Below are 21,003 nucleotides of genomic sequence, written 5' to 3'. Positions count from 1 at the left end.
TTTGGGAATCACAAGTGGATGACTATTCAGGTTAGGGCTGCAGCTATTGAATATTTTTGGAATCGCGTATTCTATAGATTATTTTATTGATTAATCGAGTAATGGGATAAAAAAAAGTACTTTTGTATTTTAAAATAATATCAGTAGTGGCAGGGCTCCCGCTAAGCAGCGGCACAATGTCACTGTGCCATCATGCAGATTTTTAAGTTTAGGATTTTCTTTCTCTCTCTGTTTTCCTGGGTAATTATTTATTTTTTTTCACATTATTAAGCGTTTTGGAGCTTTGCCAAACCATAAGCCCAGGCGGTCTGTATAATCTTCAGTCTGCGGACAGGACATTCTTTTGTTTCTATTATTGCACATTTCATTTGCACTTTTTATTACTGTGATTTATTCAGTGTTTAGTGTATATTTATACATGCTGTACAGAGTGCAGCTCAAACTGAAGTCAAATTCCTTGTTTTCTGTGGATACTTGGCAAATAACAAAGCCTTTGAAAAAACAACTGTGGAGTTCAGCGTTTCCACAACAGCTGCACTGATGAATTAACTCTACAGCCTGTTGATTTAAAAACTCTTATCAAATCTGAATATAGGCATTTATTATTTATTTATTTATTTATTTATTTATTGGAATAGTTAAACATGATTCATTTAAAGTGCGCTTCCTTTCGCTTCATCTGCGGAGGTGGAGAGTAGCCAGTGGAGCAAACTATGTTTTTTAAAAAAATATATAAACACACTGCTTCACTTTAAATGCATAATAAGTTTGTTTCAGACGATCAGCGTGGACTCTTTCTCTTAAAAGGCTTTATTTTACTCAGCATGTGGCATTGTAAACTTGTAGCCTTGCATGCTACATTGATTAGCGCTTACATTAGTTATGAGCATGCTCTATGGTCTTTTTTCCTTTTTTTTTGTGGGAGCGTTACAGCGCCACCAGCAGGCCTAGTATATGTACTACACCTTTAAACAAAGCTTCGAGGCAAAGAATTTGCCTTGAACAGTTTTTGTAATCGAATGATTCGATTAATCATTTCAGCCCTAGTTCAGGTTTTTTGGGGGGGTTTTTTCCCCCTTCTTCTTAGTGAAGGTGGTAGGGTTTATTTTTATTTTACTTTGAGTCTTTCTTGAGTTGAGACTGTTCTGTAAGGGAGTAGCACGCACCGCACTTGCGCAATGTGCATGCGCACTAAGTTTTGCACAGTGGAAAGCGGCTGCTGTTTTTTCCGTGACTGCATCAAAATGAACAGTTATCACTTAAAAAAACGAGTCATCATAACACGATATCACACTTATATAAACTTTGTAATTAATCTGTGGTTTCATTTTTAACATTAGCAGTATTCAAGCGTGCGCGGAGACGTTTTCCTCTAAGAAACGTTGAGGGAAACACTCGGAAGTGTTATGAGTTCAGTGCAACATATCCTTTAAAACATAGAAGAATGGAAATAATGCATGCCGCTATCCTGATCCAAAATCTCAGTGTGTCTCGGTACCTGAATAATTTCGAATTCCGTTCTGCCGTTTTCTTCATAAAAGCTTCCCCGTTCACTGTCACAGAGGTAACATCGTTGTCAGCCTCTGATCTGATCGATCCCACAGTTGACGGTGTTGATCGATTTGGCTGTGCACCTGGCTCCCTACGCTGGGTGCCAGCGTGCCTCCTCCACAAACCGTGCACCGATCGCTGCGCCCCGCATGGGCTGTGGTCCCACCAAGACGAAACAAAAAATGCAGAGATCGTCCTGGTTATCATGGGTTTGCGCACTGTTAGATTCCCAAGTCTCACGCATCTCGTGAGATGACACTACACTATAGCGGCGCTAGATGGCAGTATAATGTGGTGCCAAATCATAACCTACTTCAAAGCTCCACGAATACTGTAAAAATCCAGATAGTTCTGGAAAAATGTGTTTCCACTACGTAGTATGATAATTTGCAAAACGTATGTAATTGAGTTGACACAGATGTGATTTAAATTAAATTGGCTGCTGAGTTGTATAAATCTGTTATTGCACCAGAATGATTGTAGATGGTTTGTTTTTCAGACTGTGTATTATGATGTATATAAATATAGTTAATTTACATGCATCTTTAGCCATAATGTAACAACGTATGCTTCATATTTGGAGTGTATATATACAGGCCCTCCTAACAAACAGAAAGAAAAAGCTCAATCCGGATGGAACGTTTCCTTTTCCCCCGAAAATGTGCCGTTACTGATGAAAGATCACTCGAGTCAGTCACAAATACACCTTTTCTTGAAATAAAAATGTCTGTCAGTAACTGATTTCTAGTTTTCTGTTGCTGAAATCTTCGTACGCTAGACGACTAGAACGATTATGGTAACAATAAGCTCACTCGCGGAGACAACTTTGGCAGTTTCTGTGACAATTTGACAAAACAGCCTAGTTTCCGGAGACCAAAGCGGAAAAAACATGGCGGATAATGAACAGAAGAAGTGATCATAAGGTTGGTATATTTGCCTGTGTATTTCTCAATCATTCTTAAACAGTGTTTTTTCACGTGTATTGAATATTAGCACTTAAACAAATATTTATGCATGCGATCGAAGCCAGGCATGTTGATCTATTGTCGACTAATCGGTACAAAGCTGCGTGATGGGCACACTACATGATACAATTTGGCATCAAGTACAACTTGAGTGTGAAATGAAATTACGTGGATTTGTGCGTGCGTGTGTATGTGTGTTTTTTATTATACACTAACCAAACTGTCTGAACTGTTTCTCCACTGTATTGAAGAAACACAGTTTTGGCGCTACATGTCACACCCTCGTGTACCGCATTACATAAAAATAGATGTGGAACGACTCTCCATTTTGGGCTTCCTTTGTCTTTTGGAGCTATTGTCCTTCAATGCACACTTTTTTTTTTCACGGTTCTATTAATTCTTGTGCACCGTGCTGAAGAAAAAAATAACTCGCCACTGGTGTTTGGTGGCGAGTTGGCAGACATGGCAGACATCTCCATGTCTGCCATGTTTTTTTTCCTCTTTGTTCTCCGGAAACGAGGCTGTTTTGTCCAGAATGGCTGAATTGTCATGGAAACTGCCAATGTTGTGTCTGTCTTGTTGTTACCGTAATTTTTCTAGTAGTCTTCAGTATGGAGATTTCAGTAACGGAAAACGATGCATCAGTTACTGATAGGGATGTTTTTAATTCAAGAATAGGCGTATTTCATCAGAAACTGCACATTTTACGGGGCAACAGGAAATGTTCCATCCGGATTGAGCTTTTTCTTTCCGTTCCACAGTTGGTCATTGTGTGTTTGTGTACGTGTGAAATTTTTTTAATGTTCCAAAGCTTTTAATTATTTTTAAGGTTGGAATTATTGAATGTGTGTCTTTCACAGGGCGGTCTATGTAAGTCACATGGTGATGACACCATACATGTATATTCTAATTTCAACCTGTAAAGTGTTAGTGGAATATTACACAGTTCAGTCAGTTGATCAGTTCTTTCAGTACTGCATGTCAATAATATTTGTATCCTTTGTATTAACTGCCACTGCTGCCTCTAACTGCCTTTTTGTTTCTGTCACAGGGAGAATTGCTTGTCATCAGAGCCATTGCTAAAGGGGAATATCTGACCTCTGCTTTGGGCCATCAGAGACATGAGTGTAGCCAGAGAATTACATGGGATTGGGTACCGGGGTGGGGGTGGTATTGTTGCCTCCCTCAGCGGCCCCACGCACTTTACAGAGGATGCGCCGCGACCCCCAGTTCCTGGTGAAGAGGGATCTGATGTGGATCCCCCAGCCAACACCCGTCCAAGCACCCTTTCCCAGCCCCTATGCTATCCCCAGTCATCCTCAACATCGAAAGTGGTGGATCCATCAAGTTACACACCCTCATCATCGTCTGCAACCCCACGTCGCCCTGATCTGGATTTAGGATATGAACCTGAGGGCTCAGCTTCACCGACACCACCTTATCTAAAGTGGGCGGAGTCACTTCACTCACTCCTGGATGACCAGGAAGGTATCCACCTGTTCCGGAATTTCCTCCACCAGGAAGGCTGTGCTGACCTCCTCGACTTCTGGTTTGCCTGTTCGGGGTTTAGGAAGAGCAGCCAAGAGAAGAGGGCGAAGCTGGCCAAGGCCATTTATAGGAAGTACATTGTGGATGGAAGTGGGATAGTGTCCAAGCAAATCAAACCAGCCACCAAGAGCTTCATTAGAGACTGTGTTGGAAGGCCACATCCAGACCCTGCCATGTTTGAACAGGTGATTAGAAATACCTGTGTGTTACATGTATGAAATTGGTCACAGTGTGATTCAAGCTGGCATTACTGATTTTATATAGGAATTGCCACATATGTCCCCCTGTCTGACCAAGATTCTTGTAAGTGCAACTTTTAATTCTTTCAATTTATTTTTGTTTATATAGCGCCAAATCAACAACAAAGCTGCCTCAGGGTGCTTCACACAAGTAAGGTCTAACCTTAACCACCCCCAGAGCAGGCACACAGGTGACAGTGGTAAGGGAAAAACTCCCTCTGATGATATTGAGGAAGAAACCTCAAGCAGACCAGACTCAAAGGGGCGATCGACTGTTTAGGCCAGGGGTGCCCAAGTTCGGTCCTCGAGCTCTACCTTCCTGACACTCTTAGTTGTCTCCCTGTTCCAACACACCTGAATCCAATGAAAGACTCGTTAGCAGGCTTTTAATGAGCCTTTCATTGGATTCAGGTGTGTTGGAGCAGGGAGACAACTAAGAGTGTCAGGAAGGTAGATCTCGAGGACCGAACTTGGGCACCCCTGGTTTAGGCCATTCTAACAGTTAGGCTTTTGTAAAATTTTACAAAGCTGAAGAAACAGAAAACAGGAAATCAAACAACATGACAAAAAGAAAAGAAAACTCATTTGATGAGAAGTCCACGCAGGTGTTTGCATGACAGGCAGGGGTCATCCAGTATTCCTCATACCGTCAGTGGACCTAGCAACTTGATTGATTTCAGTGAAACGTTACACAGTGCTAGCACACTATTTGAAGATGTTTTACAGATAAATGGACCTTTTGTGATTAATTTTTGTGCAATTCCATGATGCTGTCAAATGTGTTACCACTTGGAATGGTCCTGCTGTGATCTAATGTCCCACAGACTTCTTATTGTGAACAGGATGAAGACGTAATGGACAACAAACCATAATTCTCTGGGACTGCTAGAACACAGCAGGACCTTTGAAAGTGGTAACAGACATAGCAGTCTCATGGAGCTACCTTTTATATAAGTGGGATGATACCAACTTTGCTAGCGCAACACTTCCTGAACCACTTCATGGATTTTAATGAGCCTTTATTCAATGAGAGCATAACATGATGGTCTGACATCTTCAAAGGCAGGCTGACTTGTTTTAAATGTATTTGACTTTCATGTTAAAATGAGGAATATGTTAATTGATGTATTTCATCACAAAATGTTACTTTACTACCATATATATTGCATGAAAGCAACTATATGGCAGAGTAGTTGGGGGGGGGGGGGGGGGGGGGGGGTTGGTTATCATTTTGTTAGGTTGATCACAGATCTCTAGTTTCTGTTGGTTGCATCTGGTTATGTGATCCTTGTGTATGCATGTGTCCTAGGCCCAGACAGAGATTCAGACCACCATGGAGGAGAACACCTACCCTTTATTCCTGAAGTCAGATCTATACCTGGAGTACACACAGACAGGAGGAGAGAGTCCCAAGCCTAACCCCAGCGATCAGAGCCCTTCATCGTGTCCAGCCAAGTCTGTGCCTGGTTTATTGCCCACTCTTGCGGAGGATGAAGAGTGGAGGTGAGATGAGTGTGAAACTCTTTTCTTATTTTTATTGTGCTGTATCACATCCTTGTATGGCAGCTAACACAGCATATCAGATGGAAGATTAAAACAAACACCACCTGTTTCTTCACATGTGGTCAGTTCTCAATGCAAAGTACAACACAAACAAAAGTAAAATGTTTTCATTACTTTTGAGATAAAATTGAAATGAGTTCTCGCTGAATATGTGATGAACAACACCTCTACTTGAATGCAATCTTAGGTGTGGTGGAGGAGGAGGAACGAGGGAAGTGGAAGAGAAAATTGAGGAGGAGTGTGGAGACACGGCAGCTGGTCGGCTGACTCACAGCCTGCTGATGCAGACGGCGCAGCAGAGAGCCTCAGCCGGCAGGAGGAGGCAGGACAGCAGGGAGTACAGGTTTGTTTGTGCGTCGCTGCATTCATAAAGCAAACTGATGCATTAGATTTGAAACAATTGATGGTAGTGACGAACAACATTGATACAGTAAAAAAAATAAAAAAAAATTGAAGACCATTATTTCCTTTCTCATGTCTCAGTTGTGCTGACAGAGCTGACGCACAAGTGTTAGTGTTGTTTGACACTGATGCATATTTCAAACATTTGTTAAGAAGCTATGTTCTTTCACATACTACATTAAAGAAATAGGAGAACACTTCAGCATGATATTTTTATCATCTGTATTTTCTCACAGAGGTTTGTGTGGTCACGGTGTGTTTGATTGGTGCTGTGAGCAAAATCTCACTCCAACCACATTTGCATTCTGCATACCTGCTGTGTGTGAGGTTTTTCTGCTCGGTGTTTTTAAAACAAAGAAAAAAGTGTCTGTTGAAAAGATGATTCATTGCACATATTGTCTTGTTAATTGAAAGTAGAAGTAGAATGATTTCTTATCTGCACCACAAACCCTCTTTGTTCGTATCTGGCTGTCGATGTATTAGCAGAAGCCAGCTGATTTGTAAATCATCGACTGCTATGAAAGAATCACAGACGGGAGTAATAAGTCTGCTCGGTCCATCAGCTGTCAAAATTTGAAGATTATTTTCAAAAAAGTTTTGAAAGATGATCACTGCAATTTTAGCTAATGCAGAGCGCATCTAATTGGCGTGAACAGGTTTGATGCTTGTTAGAAAAATATGTAAGACCCAACAATAGCTGCTCTGCGCACCTGCATTGAAGGATATTGTTATTGTGTGTGTGTGTGTGTGTGTAAAATAACTCAAACAGGTGATCAGATTATCACCATTGGTAGGAATATTTCTTAATTGCGTGTTTCCAGATGATTAGATATTGGAGCAGATGGGTCAAAGGTCAAATTTGTAAAGCAAAACACTTTCCAAGCTATCCAATGGGGCCTTTTAGAGCTGACGCTTATATCAGTCAGTAAGTCACTTGAAATTCAATGGTATTAGTGATACTATGATAACTGTTAGAATTAGAGGTGCACTGATCAGGATTTTTTAGGCCGATCACCGATCACTGAAATTTTGATCTGCCGATACCGATCAAGTATATATTTGGATCATACCCAAAATAAGAATATAGGTCTAATGTATAGCACTATTTTTGCATTAAAACTTAATGATGAAAACAAAAAACATGCAATCAAATAAAGACACTAGAATAAACTGCCAACTTTTGTTTTATTACACTGACTTTGTTCTACCAGCGAGCTTTTTTTTTTCCATGTTTCATGTTGCTCAAGTTACAGCCTACAGAGAATATGTTGAGAATGTAAAATACAGCCCTCATTCTATGGGGTTAAAATTGTCTCATTAATATTTGTAAATGCACACAGGGTGATCTACAAATAATCACTGATTTGCAAATGTGTTCAGATATCCACAAATGCAAATTTCATATTTGTAACTTGTAAATTGGTCTTTGCAAATAATGTTGTATTTGCAAATATAAAACTTAATTTGTAAAAAAAAAATAAAATAAAATTTACATTTGTAAAACTGGAAATTGTATTTGTGAATTGAGTTTCAGCATTTGTGGATCACCAATTACATGCATTCATCACTTTCCTCTGTGATGTAATTTTGAGACATTCTTTTCGCGAAATCCACAGATCCACAAACAAATGCCTACTGATTCACAAATGCACACTGGATATCCACTAGATGGCAGTGTGGTTCCATTCATTACACAGCAGTCTATTTAGATCTCTGAGTTTCTTACCATCTTTGCTGTATGGTTGCTGCCGCTGTAGTGTCTCTGTAACTGAAAGTTGTGCAAATTGTTTGTTCTTTGTCGGGTCCGGCTTCTGCTCTGCTCGAGAGCTAGCCGCTTTTTGAAACTCCTGGTATTTTGTCAAGTCACAACTTTTCAAATGTCTAATTAGGTTTGTAGTATTGAATGTTTTTGGGTTTACTCCTCCTCGAGGGATAGCCTTGTCGCAAGTGTTGCAAATAGCAAATTTCGTGTCTGTTTTTGACACCGCAGAAAAAGTCCAGACCGGCGAAGCCATTTTGAAATTACACATGCTCTTGGCTGGGCGTGTCATGACAGGACCAAGCGGTCCCTGCGCTACTGCCTGCACTGTTGTGATCGGTCCTTTTGATCAGCGCATTTTGCTGATCACTGATCAAACCGATCAAGGCGTGATCGGTGCACCTCTAGTTAGAATGGTCTAAGCAGTGGGTTGCCCCTCTGAGTCTGGTCTGCTTGAGGTTTTTGCTCATCACCATCAGATGGAGTTTTTCCCTTACCACTGTCACCTGTGTGCTTGCTCAGACGGGTTGATGTGGTTAGACCATACTTGTGTGGCGTGTCTTGCGGCAACATTGTTGTGGTTTGGCACTATATAAATGGAATAAATTGAATAACCATTTATCAGGTGAGAGTAAGTCAGGAAGTACAAGAGTTTAGTAAGGAAGAAGTGAGGGTAGCTATGAAGAGGATGAAGAGTGGAAAGGCAGTTGGTCCAGATGACATTCCAGTGGAGGCATGGAAATGTTGAGAGATGGCAGTGGAGTTAATAACCAGATTGTTTAATAAAATCTTGGAAAGTGAGAGGATACCTGAGGAGTTGAGAAGAAGCGTGCTGCTTCCTATTTTTGAGAACAAGGGTGATGTGCAGAGCTGCAGTAACTACATAGGCATAAAATTGATCAGCCACAGCATGAAGTTATGGGAAAGAGTAATAGAAGCAAGGCTTAGAAAACAGGTGAAGATCTGTGAGCAGCAATGTGGTTTCATGGCAAGAAAGAGCACTACAGATGCAATGTTTGCTCTGAGAATATTGTTGGAGAAGTATAGAGAAGGGCATTAAGAGTTGCATTGTGTGTTTGTGGGCTTAGAAAAATCATATGACAGGGTGCTAAGAGAAGAGTTGTGGTATTGTATGAGGAAGTCTGGAGTGGGAGTGAAGTATGTTAGGGTAGTGCAGGACATGTACAAGGATAGTGTGACAGCGGTGAGCTGCACAATAGGAATGACAGACTCATTCAAGGTGGAGGTGGGATTACACCAAGGATCAGCTCTGAGTCTTTTCTTGTTTGCAGTGGTGGTGGACAGGTTGATTGATGAGATCAGACAGGAGTCTCCATGGACTATGATGTTTGCAGATGACATTGTGATCTGTAGAGAGCAAGTTGAGTCTAGACTGGAGAGAAGGGTAATGAAAGTCAGTAGGAGCAAGACTGAGTATGTGTGTGAATGAGAGGGAGCCCAGTGGAATAGTGCGGTTACAAGGAGTAGAGGTGGTGAAAGTAGATGAGTTTGAAGACTTGGGGTCAACTGTCCAAAGTAATGGAGAGTGTGGTAGAGAGGTGAAGAAGAGAGTGCAGGTAGGGTGGAGTGGGTGGAGAAAGGAGGCAGGAGTGATTTGTGACCGAAGAATATCAGCAAGAGTGAAGGGGAAAGTCTGCAAGACAGTAGTGAGACCAGCTGTGTTGTACGGCTTAGAGACGGTGGCACTAACAAAAAGACAGGAGACAGAGCTGGAGGTGGCAGAGCTGAAGATGTTGAGTTTCTCTTTGGGAGTGATGAGAATGGACAAGATTAGAAATGAACATATCAGAGGGACAGCTCAGGTGAGACGGTTTGGAGACGAAGTGAGGCGAGATTGAAATGGTTTGGACATGTGCAGAGTAGGGACCCAGTGTATATAGGGAGAAGGATGCTGAGGATGGAGCCAAACAGGCAGGAGGAGAAGAGGGAGGCCAAAGAGGAGGTTTATGGATGTGCTGAGGGAGGACATGCTGGTGGTTGATGTGACAGAGGAAGATACAGAGGACAGGTTCAGATGGAAATGATTGATCTGCTGTGGCGACCGTTAACGGGAGCAGCCAAAAGATGTGGAATGCCGCGTTCACACCGGGCGTGATCAGACGCTACAAATTCGCGGGGGTCGCGTGGTGACGGACGCACCTCCTTCGCCTGGTTTTGCTGCAAAAATTCGCCCCGGTGCGTCATCAAATAGGAGGAGCTTCCATTCCGCTCGCCGGCTCCGGTTGTCAGTCAGGTTAACATGATGGACCTTGATCACACGGAGCGAGTTGTTGTGGAAAGCTGACAAACGTCATGAGACGTTCCCAATTCAGGGAGTATCATTATTTGCTGCAGGAGCTGCGTCTGGATGACGGCTGCTTTCAGCGGTCCTTCCACCTCTGCGGGACCCAGTTTGAGGACCTCCTGTCCCGTTCACGCGCACATGTAAACAATTAAAAAAAAAAAAAAAAAACTCTGCTGCTTGCTGCGGGGCTGCAGCTCGCTCTTCCCCCCAAAACTCTGTCATAATTGTGTTTAGAAACCAGTCACCATTTGTTTTATTATACATCTGTGTAGTTAATTAATAAAATATTCTCCACAGACGATTCGCTTGCGCGCGCACGTAAAAGAAAGAAAGAAACTCCGCTGCCGCTGCTGTGGGGCTGCTGCTTGCTCCAAAAACTCTGTCATAATTTTGAAAAAAGGACAAAAGAGACATAAGTCCTGCTCACAGGCTGCTACCAGATACAGGACATGTTCACATCTTCAGTCAAACTCCAGACATCTCCACGTCACTACATATTCTGTCCCTGATTGGTCATCGCGGGCAAGACGAAAAAAGTTCAGATTTTTCAACTTGGGGAGGAGGGCAACGCGACGTGAGGCGATGCAATATCGCCCCACAAATGCACCAATCGCTCAAAATCGCTTCACTCGTGTCCATCGCGTCGCGCTGCGTGACTTGGCGCCAAAACACATCGTTCCATAGGGATGACATGGCAACCTGTTGCTCACGTCGCGCCCGATGTGAACGCAGCATAACACCTTGAAAGCTCATGAAATGATGTCACTGTAGGTTAAAAAACATGTTTATGCCAACTGATGACATTTTTTTATTTGTCATAAGGACATTTTAAAACTCATCAATAAATCAAATGCCCACTTTTCACTGCTATAAAGTTAATGCTACCACTATCAGCTCAACCCATCATTTCATTCATAGAAAATGCACTACGTTTCAAAGTTACATTGTCATTTTTAGGCTAAAGGCCTAACTAAGGTAACTTGAGCACATCAATACATGTTGTAATTTTTAAGGCTTCATATTTTTCAATTTCAGTATAATTTGCTTTTTATTAAGCAGAAATATAGCTGAAAATGTGCCTCAATGCATATAAAGTTTTAAACTTTTTTTCTAGAGAAATTCTGCATCATCCACAGCTTGGCTTTTAGTCTGTAGTCCTCTTTAGTCCCATTTACTTGGCCACAGAAAGTTCACTTTGCCCCCCCTCCCCCCTTTCATCACTGGTTTGTACGTAGCTTGCACATGAATCCATCCTCAGTATGAAGCACCTTCTATGGCCCACAAAGCGCTTTGTCATCTCCTCTTGCTTGCTTTTGTGTGAAGGTGTATTTTTTAATGAGCATATTGTATTCCCTCATCTTCAGACCCTGGAGAGAACCAGTAAACCCTTACTATGCGAACATGGGCTATGCTCGAGCTCCAGCAACAAGTGCCAATGACAGTGAACAGCAAAGCATGTCGAGCGACGCAGATACACTATCATTGACCGACAGCAGTGTGTAAGTAGATGTCTACAGAAAGTTTGGTTGAGCAGGGCCACAAGCAGAGACGTACCTAAAATTTGCTTTACTTGTTTCACGGTAATGTTGTGATGAGCTCTAATCTTTTGTTTCTGTGCAGAGATGGTATTCCTCCGTACAGATATTGGAAGCAGCATCGTAAAGAGATGCATGAAAGTGCCAAAGCCAATGGACGTGTGCCCCTACCTCATATACCTGTGAGTCACACCAACACTGATTTAACCTCATTTCGGCTCACAGCCCTGTGCCCTCATAGCTTAAAAGATAAAGTGATTTTAAAATCCACCTGTTAATAGCAGTGGACAGTTTGCATTAATGAATATTCAGTTACCCTTATTTTATTAGCACTAAATCATGGCAAAAGTTACCTCAAAGTGCTAACATTCATTGTTAAAGGATACCACAATATTAAGAGTTTTGCGTAAGCTGTATGATGAGGTGACCTCATATCTGGTAAATTTGATATCGATCTGGCAACAGTCCTACTACACTGGCATAAAAAGATTCTTTAGCTGAGAGGGTTGGGCAGTGTCAGCTTTGGCCATCATAATGTGTACAGTAAAACATAGCGATGGCCAATGAAATGGCTGGGATGAACTTTGTACGTAGTTTATTCTCTATAAAAGGTCTTATTAATTACAGTAATACGTATTTACGGGGGGGGGGGGGGTCATTAAGGAAGGAAGTAAAAGTTGTCATGAAAACTTTTACAGTTGCACCCTTTTCTGCTTTCATGGGTAAGCATGCAGGAGGGGGCCTCCCTCCCCGGTTTGGGGGAGTTCAGTGGGCCTCCCCTGAGAAATTTCTCTTGTCAAGTACAATAATACTCTGTTATTATTACCTAGAGCCTCGGGCTATATATATATATATATATATATATATATATATATATATATATATATATATTTTTTTTTTTTTTTACCCGTTATTGAAAGCAATCCACCCCTCCATGTCAAACTTGCTTACCTTCCACCAATTTATATATATATGAATTATACATATGTTATTTACATTAATTATTAAGCTCCTATTGTCTTATGTACAGTTTGTACATGTTCATTCAAGCCCCTCTATTTGGTCACGTGATAATTTCACAAGGACCACAATGGAAATAAGTGTTTATGCTTCATTGTGTTATACACAGGGGTGCACATAACCGGTACTCATCATGCTCATGTGTGCTAAAAATGATTGAATTACTTTCCTCCTTTGAAGTGCTTCCCTTGTGTTTTCTGCTGTGCATCATTTATTTTTAGCACGCACAAGCACAAGTACCAGTTATGTGCATGCCTGGTTATACATGTATCATTGACACATTCACCTCTGTAAGTTTATATTGATGTTGCAGAATAAACTCAACCAATCAATCAATCATACACAATATTTTATTTACATGCATGTGTGCATACATGAGCTTCTGACTAGAGTGGAAGTTAGCTTTGGGTTGGCGGAAGTTAGCATGCATGCTGACGTCCACAAGATGTCTTGTCAATCACTCCAGTGGTGTTATCAGGTTCCATTAACAACCTTTTCAATTTTAGAAGTGTTTATTTCTTGCTAGCTTTTACATAATATATGAGAAACATATTATAGGCTATTTACACATAAATTAACCGGTTCTGGAGTGTCAAAGAGACCAGCCAATGATGTCATGGTGGTGCGCTACGCTGATTGGCTGTCACCCCAGCCCCTCAAAAAAAAAATAAAAAACAGATTTGAATGATTCATAGCATAAAAATATAAAAGAAAATGTGACTTTTTAACCTCCTAAAATAGATCAAGGTTAGCCATCTTTAAACTTGTCCAAGGTCTGTGTTGAAAGAATGTTCCCTGTGAATTTGAAGACTGTGGCAGTTATAGAACTGGACTTACGAGGTCTATTATAAAAGTATCCGGCCTTATTATTTTTTTTTAAAAAACCATGTGGATTTGAATCACGTGTGATTGCGTCAGCCAAGCTTGAACCTTCGTGCACATGCGTGAGTTTTTTCACGCCTGTCGGTTGCGTCATTCGCCTGTCAGCAGGCTTTGAGTGAGGAGTGGTCCACCCCTCTCGTCGTTTTTTCCATTGTTTAGGAATGGCTCAGAGACTGCCGCTTTGCTTGATCAAAATTTTTTCAGGAACTGTGAGGGACATCAAAGTGGACACCATTCGAGAAATTCAGATGGTTTTTGGTGATGTCCACGTCTTTTCACAATTCCTGTGCTAGCCAGATGACATCCCGGATAAAACACAGCGTCCAGTTTGGAAAGGAACGGCACATTCCACTGTTACAGGAGTTTTTGTCATGGAAAGAGGAGAGGAAAGAGGCGGTACCGCATGGCGCAAAGCAACGCCGTGATGAAGCCTCACAGGACATGTTCTGGCATGTCCAGGCACATCCACAATTTCTCGGATAATCACTCGATGGAAAAACCACCGACAGCTGTCTGAACGCCATCTCAAAGCCGTCCTGTGCGACCAAAACGGAGGTGGTTTTGTCTCGTTCCAGTAGCGAATCCATCATGACGCGCGAAGCCTCCATTCGGCTTTCCATGACAAAATCTCTTGTTAAAAGTGAAATCTGCCGGAAAATCGTTGATGTCCAGCTCTTGTGATAACCAGAGAAATTGCACACGATGGTCACGGATCCATACAGCCATCCGTTTAGAAATGAAATGGTCACTCAGCCTGTCTGGCGGCTTCGGAGCGCGGCGCACCACCAGTCGCTCTGGGCCGTCCTTAAAGCGACAGTAACACTCCGTAATCTCTTTGAAGCCCATAAAATTTTCACCAAAAACCATCTGAATTTCTCGAATGGTGTCCACTTTGATGTCCCTCACAGTTTCTGAAAAAATTTTGATCAATCAAAGTGGCAGTCTCTGAGCCATTCCTAAACAATGAAAAAAACAACGAGAGGGGTGGACCACTCCTCACTCAAAGCCTGCTCACAGGGGAATGACGCAACCGACAGGCGTGAAAAAACTCATGCATGCGCACGAAGGTTCAAGCTTGGCTGACGCAATCACACGTGATTCAAATTCATATGGTTTTTGAAAAAAAAATAATAAGGTCGGATACTTTTCTAATAGACCTCATATGCTGAGCACAGACAGATGGATGCAAAGCCTTCACAATACCCAGTGGTCATATTTGATGACCTCGGGTAAAGGTCACAGGGCCACATACAGACAAACAGATTCATTCACACCGATATCCAATTTAAAGTTTCCAATTCTCCTAATGACCCGGTCACACGGCATACGATATTTCCTGAACGAATGGAAAAAAAGTAAAAAAGTCACAAATCGTCGAGAAAAGTTCGACAAACGAGCTTTATCACCAAATAGCCTGCGAATCAAGAGCGCAAAAGGAACGAAAGAGGAACAAAACGAAACTGAATCTAATGTTGATCTCCACGCTTTTACGCATCTGGAGCCACTGCTGGAGCAGTGTGTCTGCATCTTTGCGTTCCAGGACTTTGCGCTGGGCTGGAGCTCTGTAGCCCCTGAGTGCTGGAGAAACTGCAAGCAGAAGCATGCGATCCAACACACTGTGGAGATCTGTGCACACGTTGGTGGATCCACCTGTCCTGGTTCCTCGTCCAGAACAAAGGAGGGATCATCTCCTCATCAGAATCCTCACTGTCTGGTTCAGACTCACGGCACGCTTCGTGCTCCATCTTGCTCCATTTAAAAAAAAAAAAAACAAATCGCTGGTTTGCTGTGCTATTTCGCTGTGCTATTTCGCAGTATTACGTTGTTAAGCCATATATTGATTTATAACAGAAAACTGTCCAAAGGAGGAATAAATATAAGCGTAAAGATGACTGAATATATCAGAGCAGTAAATTGATCAGTCCGTGTGAACGCCGCGCAGTGGCTCCCCATGTGCGGTTATTTCCACCAGCTGCCACTGATCCACAACGTGAATTCTGCCTTCCAGAACAGCTCTTATATAATCATCTGAATCATCTACCTGTTGCCACATGCACAGAAGGGTTGGATTGTCATTTCTACAACTCATATTGTTATATTTAATAAAAAATAATAAGAGCATGCAGGAGGCGATGGCTGCTGCTGTCGCTGCGTTCAGTACCGTCGGAAATTACATGACGTCTTTGTTGTGTCAAATTCAGCAGTTGCTTGTAGCAGGAACGTGGTTTTCATTTTAATTTTGGTAAAATAATTCATTGTATCTACACAAAAGATTAATTCTGGCAAATATAAGGTGCCTGAGCCCAGTGAAGCTCACCCCCACCCAGATAAAAAAAAAAAAAAATCAGAGCAAACAGGCTGAGTTTGCCCTGTAATTTCCGACTGTAAATGGAAATTTCCGACTGTAAATGAACGTAGCAGCAGCAGCACCAGCGGTCACAAACGGGCTTCTGCACTGTATGAAAACATTGAGCTGGTCAAACAGTCTAAATGCTAACGTTACAAAAACTAAGCAAACTATGAAAAACCACCAAGAATGACAGCTAAACAAAATACGAACGAATTGAGGTTTTCAGCGGCATTCATTCAAATTTTTCAACCGTTTAAAAATCCTGACGAAGCACCAGCTGCAGGAACAAGCTGCACGAAGGTTAACCGATGTCAACAAAAGTCCAGGGGCCTGTACTACGAAGCGGGGTTAACTTACTCAGATGTAACCCAGGGTCAACCTCTTAAACCGGGGTTGACAAAACCTGGTTTTCTCAAGTGGTGTTAATCGGTACTACGACGCTGAATAAGATGTTGATTTGTTGAACCTGTGTTAACCTAATTGGAGTTTGTGCGCATTCACATAAAAGGGGCAGGTTGCAGCGCATGTCACCATTTTTCAATGATGGCGCGGTCACCGTACTTTACCGAAGAAGAATGCACGATTATTATGCGGAGCTACGAGGAATTTAAATTAACGTTTAGGGGGAAATCGAACACATCGTCTGCCAATAAAGCAAGACAGGCTTGTTGGCAACGTATTGCTAATCGGGTAAATGCGTACGTACAATTCAATTGTTCTCCAAATCTGTTACAGATGATTAACCTGTGGAATGTCTAATATGTGTAAAAAAATGACCTTTCATTAATTACGCCCAGATGCAACACGATTCAGAAGTGGGCATAGGCCTACTAATAAATGTTAGGTTAATTTAATGTTTCCTAAATAGGCTACCTTGACTGTATGATTGCTATTCCTAATCCTGTCAATATTTCAGATGCAATAGCAGTGCCAAACGCACCTGGCAGCAGGTGAAGATGAAATATAAAAACATCCTTCAGAACGGTAGGTTTATATTCATAGCTTGATAAGCCCCACTTCGCCTAATTAATGGACATGCATTAGACCTGTTTTGATATTAGTAATTACCCGCGATTGCATAAAACCCTTCTTTGATTTGCATTGCGGATAAATGGCCAGGGAAAACGACAAATGCATCCAACAGTTTAGATAGAGCAAGTACTACCTTGCGAATCATACGACATACAGTATTCTTGCTCAGATGTTCAGCATCACCGATGGAATACATAAATTGTCCACTGGCAAAATAGGCACAAGGCACATTATCTGCTCGATCGTCGGGGCATTGCTGCACTGTAAAAAATGACTTTTTTGTACAGGAAAACGCTGGCAGCTGTGGTTACCAGGGAATTCCTGTAAAACATACAGCAGCACAGTAGATAACATTACAGACATAATATGTATATGGATTTACAGTGAATGAACCACGGCTGACTCACATTAAAAGAACTGTTAAATCTACAAGCAAGAGCTCTCTTTTTTTTTTTTTTGTACATTTAACTGCTGTAATTTTTACAGGAATTCCCTGGTAACCACAGCTGCCAGTGTTTTCCTGTAAAAACAACAGTCTTTTTTTACAGTGTACGATGGGTGATGTTACAGACTTCTGGCCCGAACAGCTGACAAAGATAACGAATTCCCTCGGCTGAGAATCTATATCTTTCATAGAGAGTATCATCCGGGTATGTCAGCAGATTCTGGCGGTCTTTAAAAACCCTCGCCCTGCGAAGAGAGCCCCTCACAATTTGTGCCCCAATATCAAACGGATCATCCAGGTAGGCCGGCATTGTTTTCGGAGTGATTGAAGGTGGATGGACGGTACTTATAAAGGGAGTGGTTAAGCGAAAACCTCAAGCTAACCGAGAACATAACCTGCTCGGAGCAGGTTTGGCACACAGCATAAATTGCCATGGCAGCATACCTCGGTCAAAACCTATCCACCTTTCGTAGTACGGGTTAACCGGGAAGTTACTCCACACGTCATCAACTTACTCCCGAAGTTACCCTGATAAGCCAGTAACCCCGCTTCATAGTACAGGCCCCAGGTTTCTTGTTTTGTTTGGGCTTCGTTTCCCTTCGTTAAGTGCCGCATTAACGGGTCTTAACCTCCATTTCTTTGGATTTTCAAAGAGCACCCAGAGGGAACCCGCAGGGAGCATGATGAGAACATACAAACTCCACACAGAAAGGACCAGGCGGGAAGTGAACCTGGGACCTTCTTGCAGCAAAGCAGCAGTGGTAACCACTAAACCACTGTGCTTTTCAAGTCTGACACATCTGTGTCACAGTTAACATTTAAATAATATGAGGTCTGTCTGTAAAGTATAGGTCCTTTTTATTTTTTTCAAAAACTATATGGATTTCATTCATATGTTTTTACGTCAGACTTGCTTGAACCCTCGTGCGCATGCGTGAGTTTTTCCATGCCTGTCGGTGACGTCATTCGCCTGTGAGCACTCCTTGTGGGAGGAGTTGTCCAGCCCCTCGTCGGAATTCCTTTGTCTGAGAAGTTGCTGAGAGACTGGCGCTTTGTTTGATCAAAATTTTTTCTAAACCTGTGAGACACATCGAAGTGGACATGGTTCGAAAAATTAAGCTGGTTTTCAGTGAAAATTTTAACAGCTGATGAGAGATTTTGAGGTGATTCTGTCGCTTTAAGGACTTTTCACGGTGCGAGACGTCGCGCAGCGCTCTCAGGCGCCGTCATCGGCCTGTTTCAAGCTTAAAACCTCCACATTTCAGGCTCTGTTGATCCAGGACGTCGTGAGAGAACAGAGAAGTTTCAGAAGAAGTCGGTTTCAGTATTTTATCCGGATATTCCACTGTTAAAGGAGATTTTTTTTAATGAAAGACGTGCGGGCGGATTGCAGCGTCGGCTCGCAGCCGCCGCGACGCTCCGTCACAGGAAAAACACCTCTGCTGGAAGCCTTAAGGACAAGTTGGAACATCTCCAGCTGATAAACAATTTCTCATATACTCACTCCACTGAAAGCCATCAAAAGCCAACTGGATTTTAACAAATGGTTATCAACACGGAGGTGTTTTTCCTGTGCCGCCGCACCGCGTCGGCTGCGTCCCGACACGCGGACCCGTCCGCACGTCTTTCATTAAAAAAATCTCCTTTAACAGTGGAATATCCGGATAAAATGCTGAAACCGACTTCTTCTGAAACGTCTCTGTTCTCTCACGACGTCCTGGATCAATAGAGCCTGAAATGTGGAGGTTTTAAGCTTGAAACAGGCTGATGACGCTGCCTGAGAGCGCTGCGCGACGTCTCGCACCGTGAAAAGTCCTTAAAGCGACAGAATCACCTCAAAATCTCTCATCAGCTGTTAAAATTTTCACTGAAAACCAGCTTAATTTTTCGAACCATGTCCACTTCGATGTGTCTCACAGGTTTAGAAAAAATTTTGATCAAACAAAGCGCCAGTCTCTCAGCAACTTCTCAGACAAAGGAATTCCGACGAGGCGCTGGATGACTCCTCCCACAAGGAGTGCTCACAGGCGAATGACGTCACCGACAGGCGTGGAAAAACTCACGCATGCGCACGAGGGTTCAAGCATGTCTGACGTAAAAACATATGAATGAAATCCATATAGTTTTTGAAAAAAATAAAAAGGACCTATACTTTACGGACAGCCCTCGTACACTGAACATTCTGGCGTTCTCAAATATTATCTTGTTTCATACAGAGAAACTTGTTTCTTTCAACAACGCTACAGCTCGTTTTGCTGCATTTTACACTTATTGTTCTCTTCCATACTACACGTATGAGTTTGGCAATAAAATGACCTTGTTTGAGGTATACAGAATTTTATAACATGCGATTTTGTGCCTGTTTTGCAACAGCGCACGTACCGCTTGCCAAAGGACATACATGTAGAGCCCGAGAGGTTTGCTGCTGAGCTCATCAGCAGGCTGGAGACTGTTCTCAAGGACAGAGAGGCTCAGGAGAGACTAGAAGAGAGGCTGAAAAGAGTACGACTGGTGAGTGTGTTATGTGATGTGTTTGTTTTTTGTTTCTTAAGTTTTGTGTTTGACACAATCTTGAAAACAAATTTGTGATCTACGTTTTTGTGCATGTCCTGGCTTATATGTGCATATTCACCTAGGAATTTTAAATTGCATTCTCTCTCATCAGGAAGAAGAGGGGGATGATGCTGACATCTCCATGACAACCTCAATGTCTTCTCATAGCATACCACTCCCCCTCCCCTCGTCTTTCCCACCTCTCTACGGTGCCCGATATTCAGAGACCACTGCTAACACCGCAACAGCCGCAGCATATGGCCTGGTTGCCATCGAGGATTCTCTTGATGATGACCCGGAGTCTATTTTGGATGAACATGTACAGCGTGTAATGAAAACACCAGGCTGCCAGTCGCCAGGGGCAGCAAACAGCACCTTAGGAGGAGGGGGTCGTCACACTCCCCCGAAGACCTCACGCTCACCTGATGGGGGGATTGGCCCGCCTCATTACCCTCCACACCGAGGCGGAGGTCACAATCTACCTGCTGCTGGGGTCAAAGGTGAGATGTTTGGCTTGGTATTAAAATGCATTGAGAATTTCGGGGAATTCATGAATTTGTGTGTTTTTGGGAACAAACCCTAATTTAGTCAGTGACGTTCACGTGGTCATTGTGCATTTAATTAGTGCTGCAAGTAAATTTCCAAATCCACATTGCTGTTGGCAACAGTCTGTATGTCTGCTGTGTGTGAGGTTTTCCAGCTCAAAGATTAACAGCAGAATAAAGTACCTCCTTGGCAGACTTGTGCTTAACACACAGTGTTGTAATTTTAAAAACACAGCAGAGTGATCTTTGTTATCCCCACAAATTTGTGCTGTTTGTAGTCACATGGATATTTGTGTGTCAAAACAAGTT

The 21,003-nt window shown here is 42.4% G+C and overlaps 1 protein-coding gene across 2 annotated transcripts in view; it reads left to right on the top strand.

Annotated features, from left to right (window-relative positions):
- The window catches only part of LOC117525839 (axin-1-like), a 49,773-nt gene that overhangs the window by 19,240 nt on the left and 9,530 nt on the right, over positions 1–21,003 (top strand). For both annotated transcript variants that reach the window (XM_034187767.1, XM_034187766.1), the window contains 7 exons: positions 3,568–4,249; positions 5,613–5,806; positions 6,054–6,209; positions 11,697–11,831; positions 11,953–12,049; positions 19,970–20,107; positions 20,262–20,649. In XM_034187767.1, coding sequence (XP_034043658.1) covers positions 3,638–4,249; positions 5,613–5,806; positions 6,054–6,209; positions 11,697–11,831; positions 11,953–12,049; positions 19,970–20,107; positions 20,262–20,649 — 1,720 coding nt within the window. In that variant the 5' untranslated portion in view covers positions 3,568–3,637. The remainder of the gene's footprint in view (positions 1–3,567; positions 4,250–5,612; positions 5,807–6,053; positions 6,210–11,696; positions 11,832–11,952; positions 12,050–19,969; positions 20,108–20,261; positions 20,650–21,003) is intronic.

This window comes from Thalassophryne amazonica, chromosome 15 (genome assembly GCF_902500255.1).
Source record: "Thalassophryne amazonica chromosome 15, fThaAma1.1, whole genome shotgun sequence".
NCBI lineage: Eukaryota > Metazoa > Chordata > Actinopteri > Batrachoidiformes > Batrachoididae > Thalassophryne > Thalassophryne amazonica.
The sequence above is the reverse complement of the archived record's forward strand: the minus strand, read 5'-3'. Positions and strand labels throughout refer to the sequence as shown.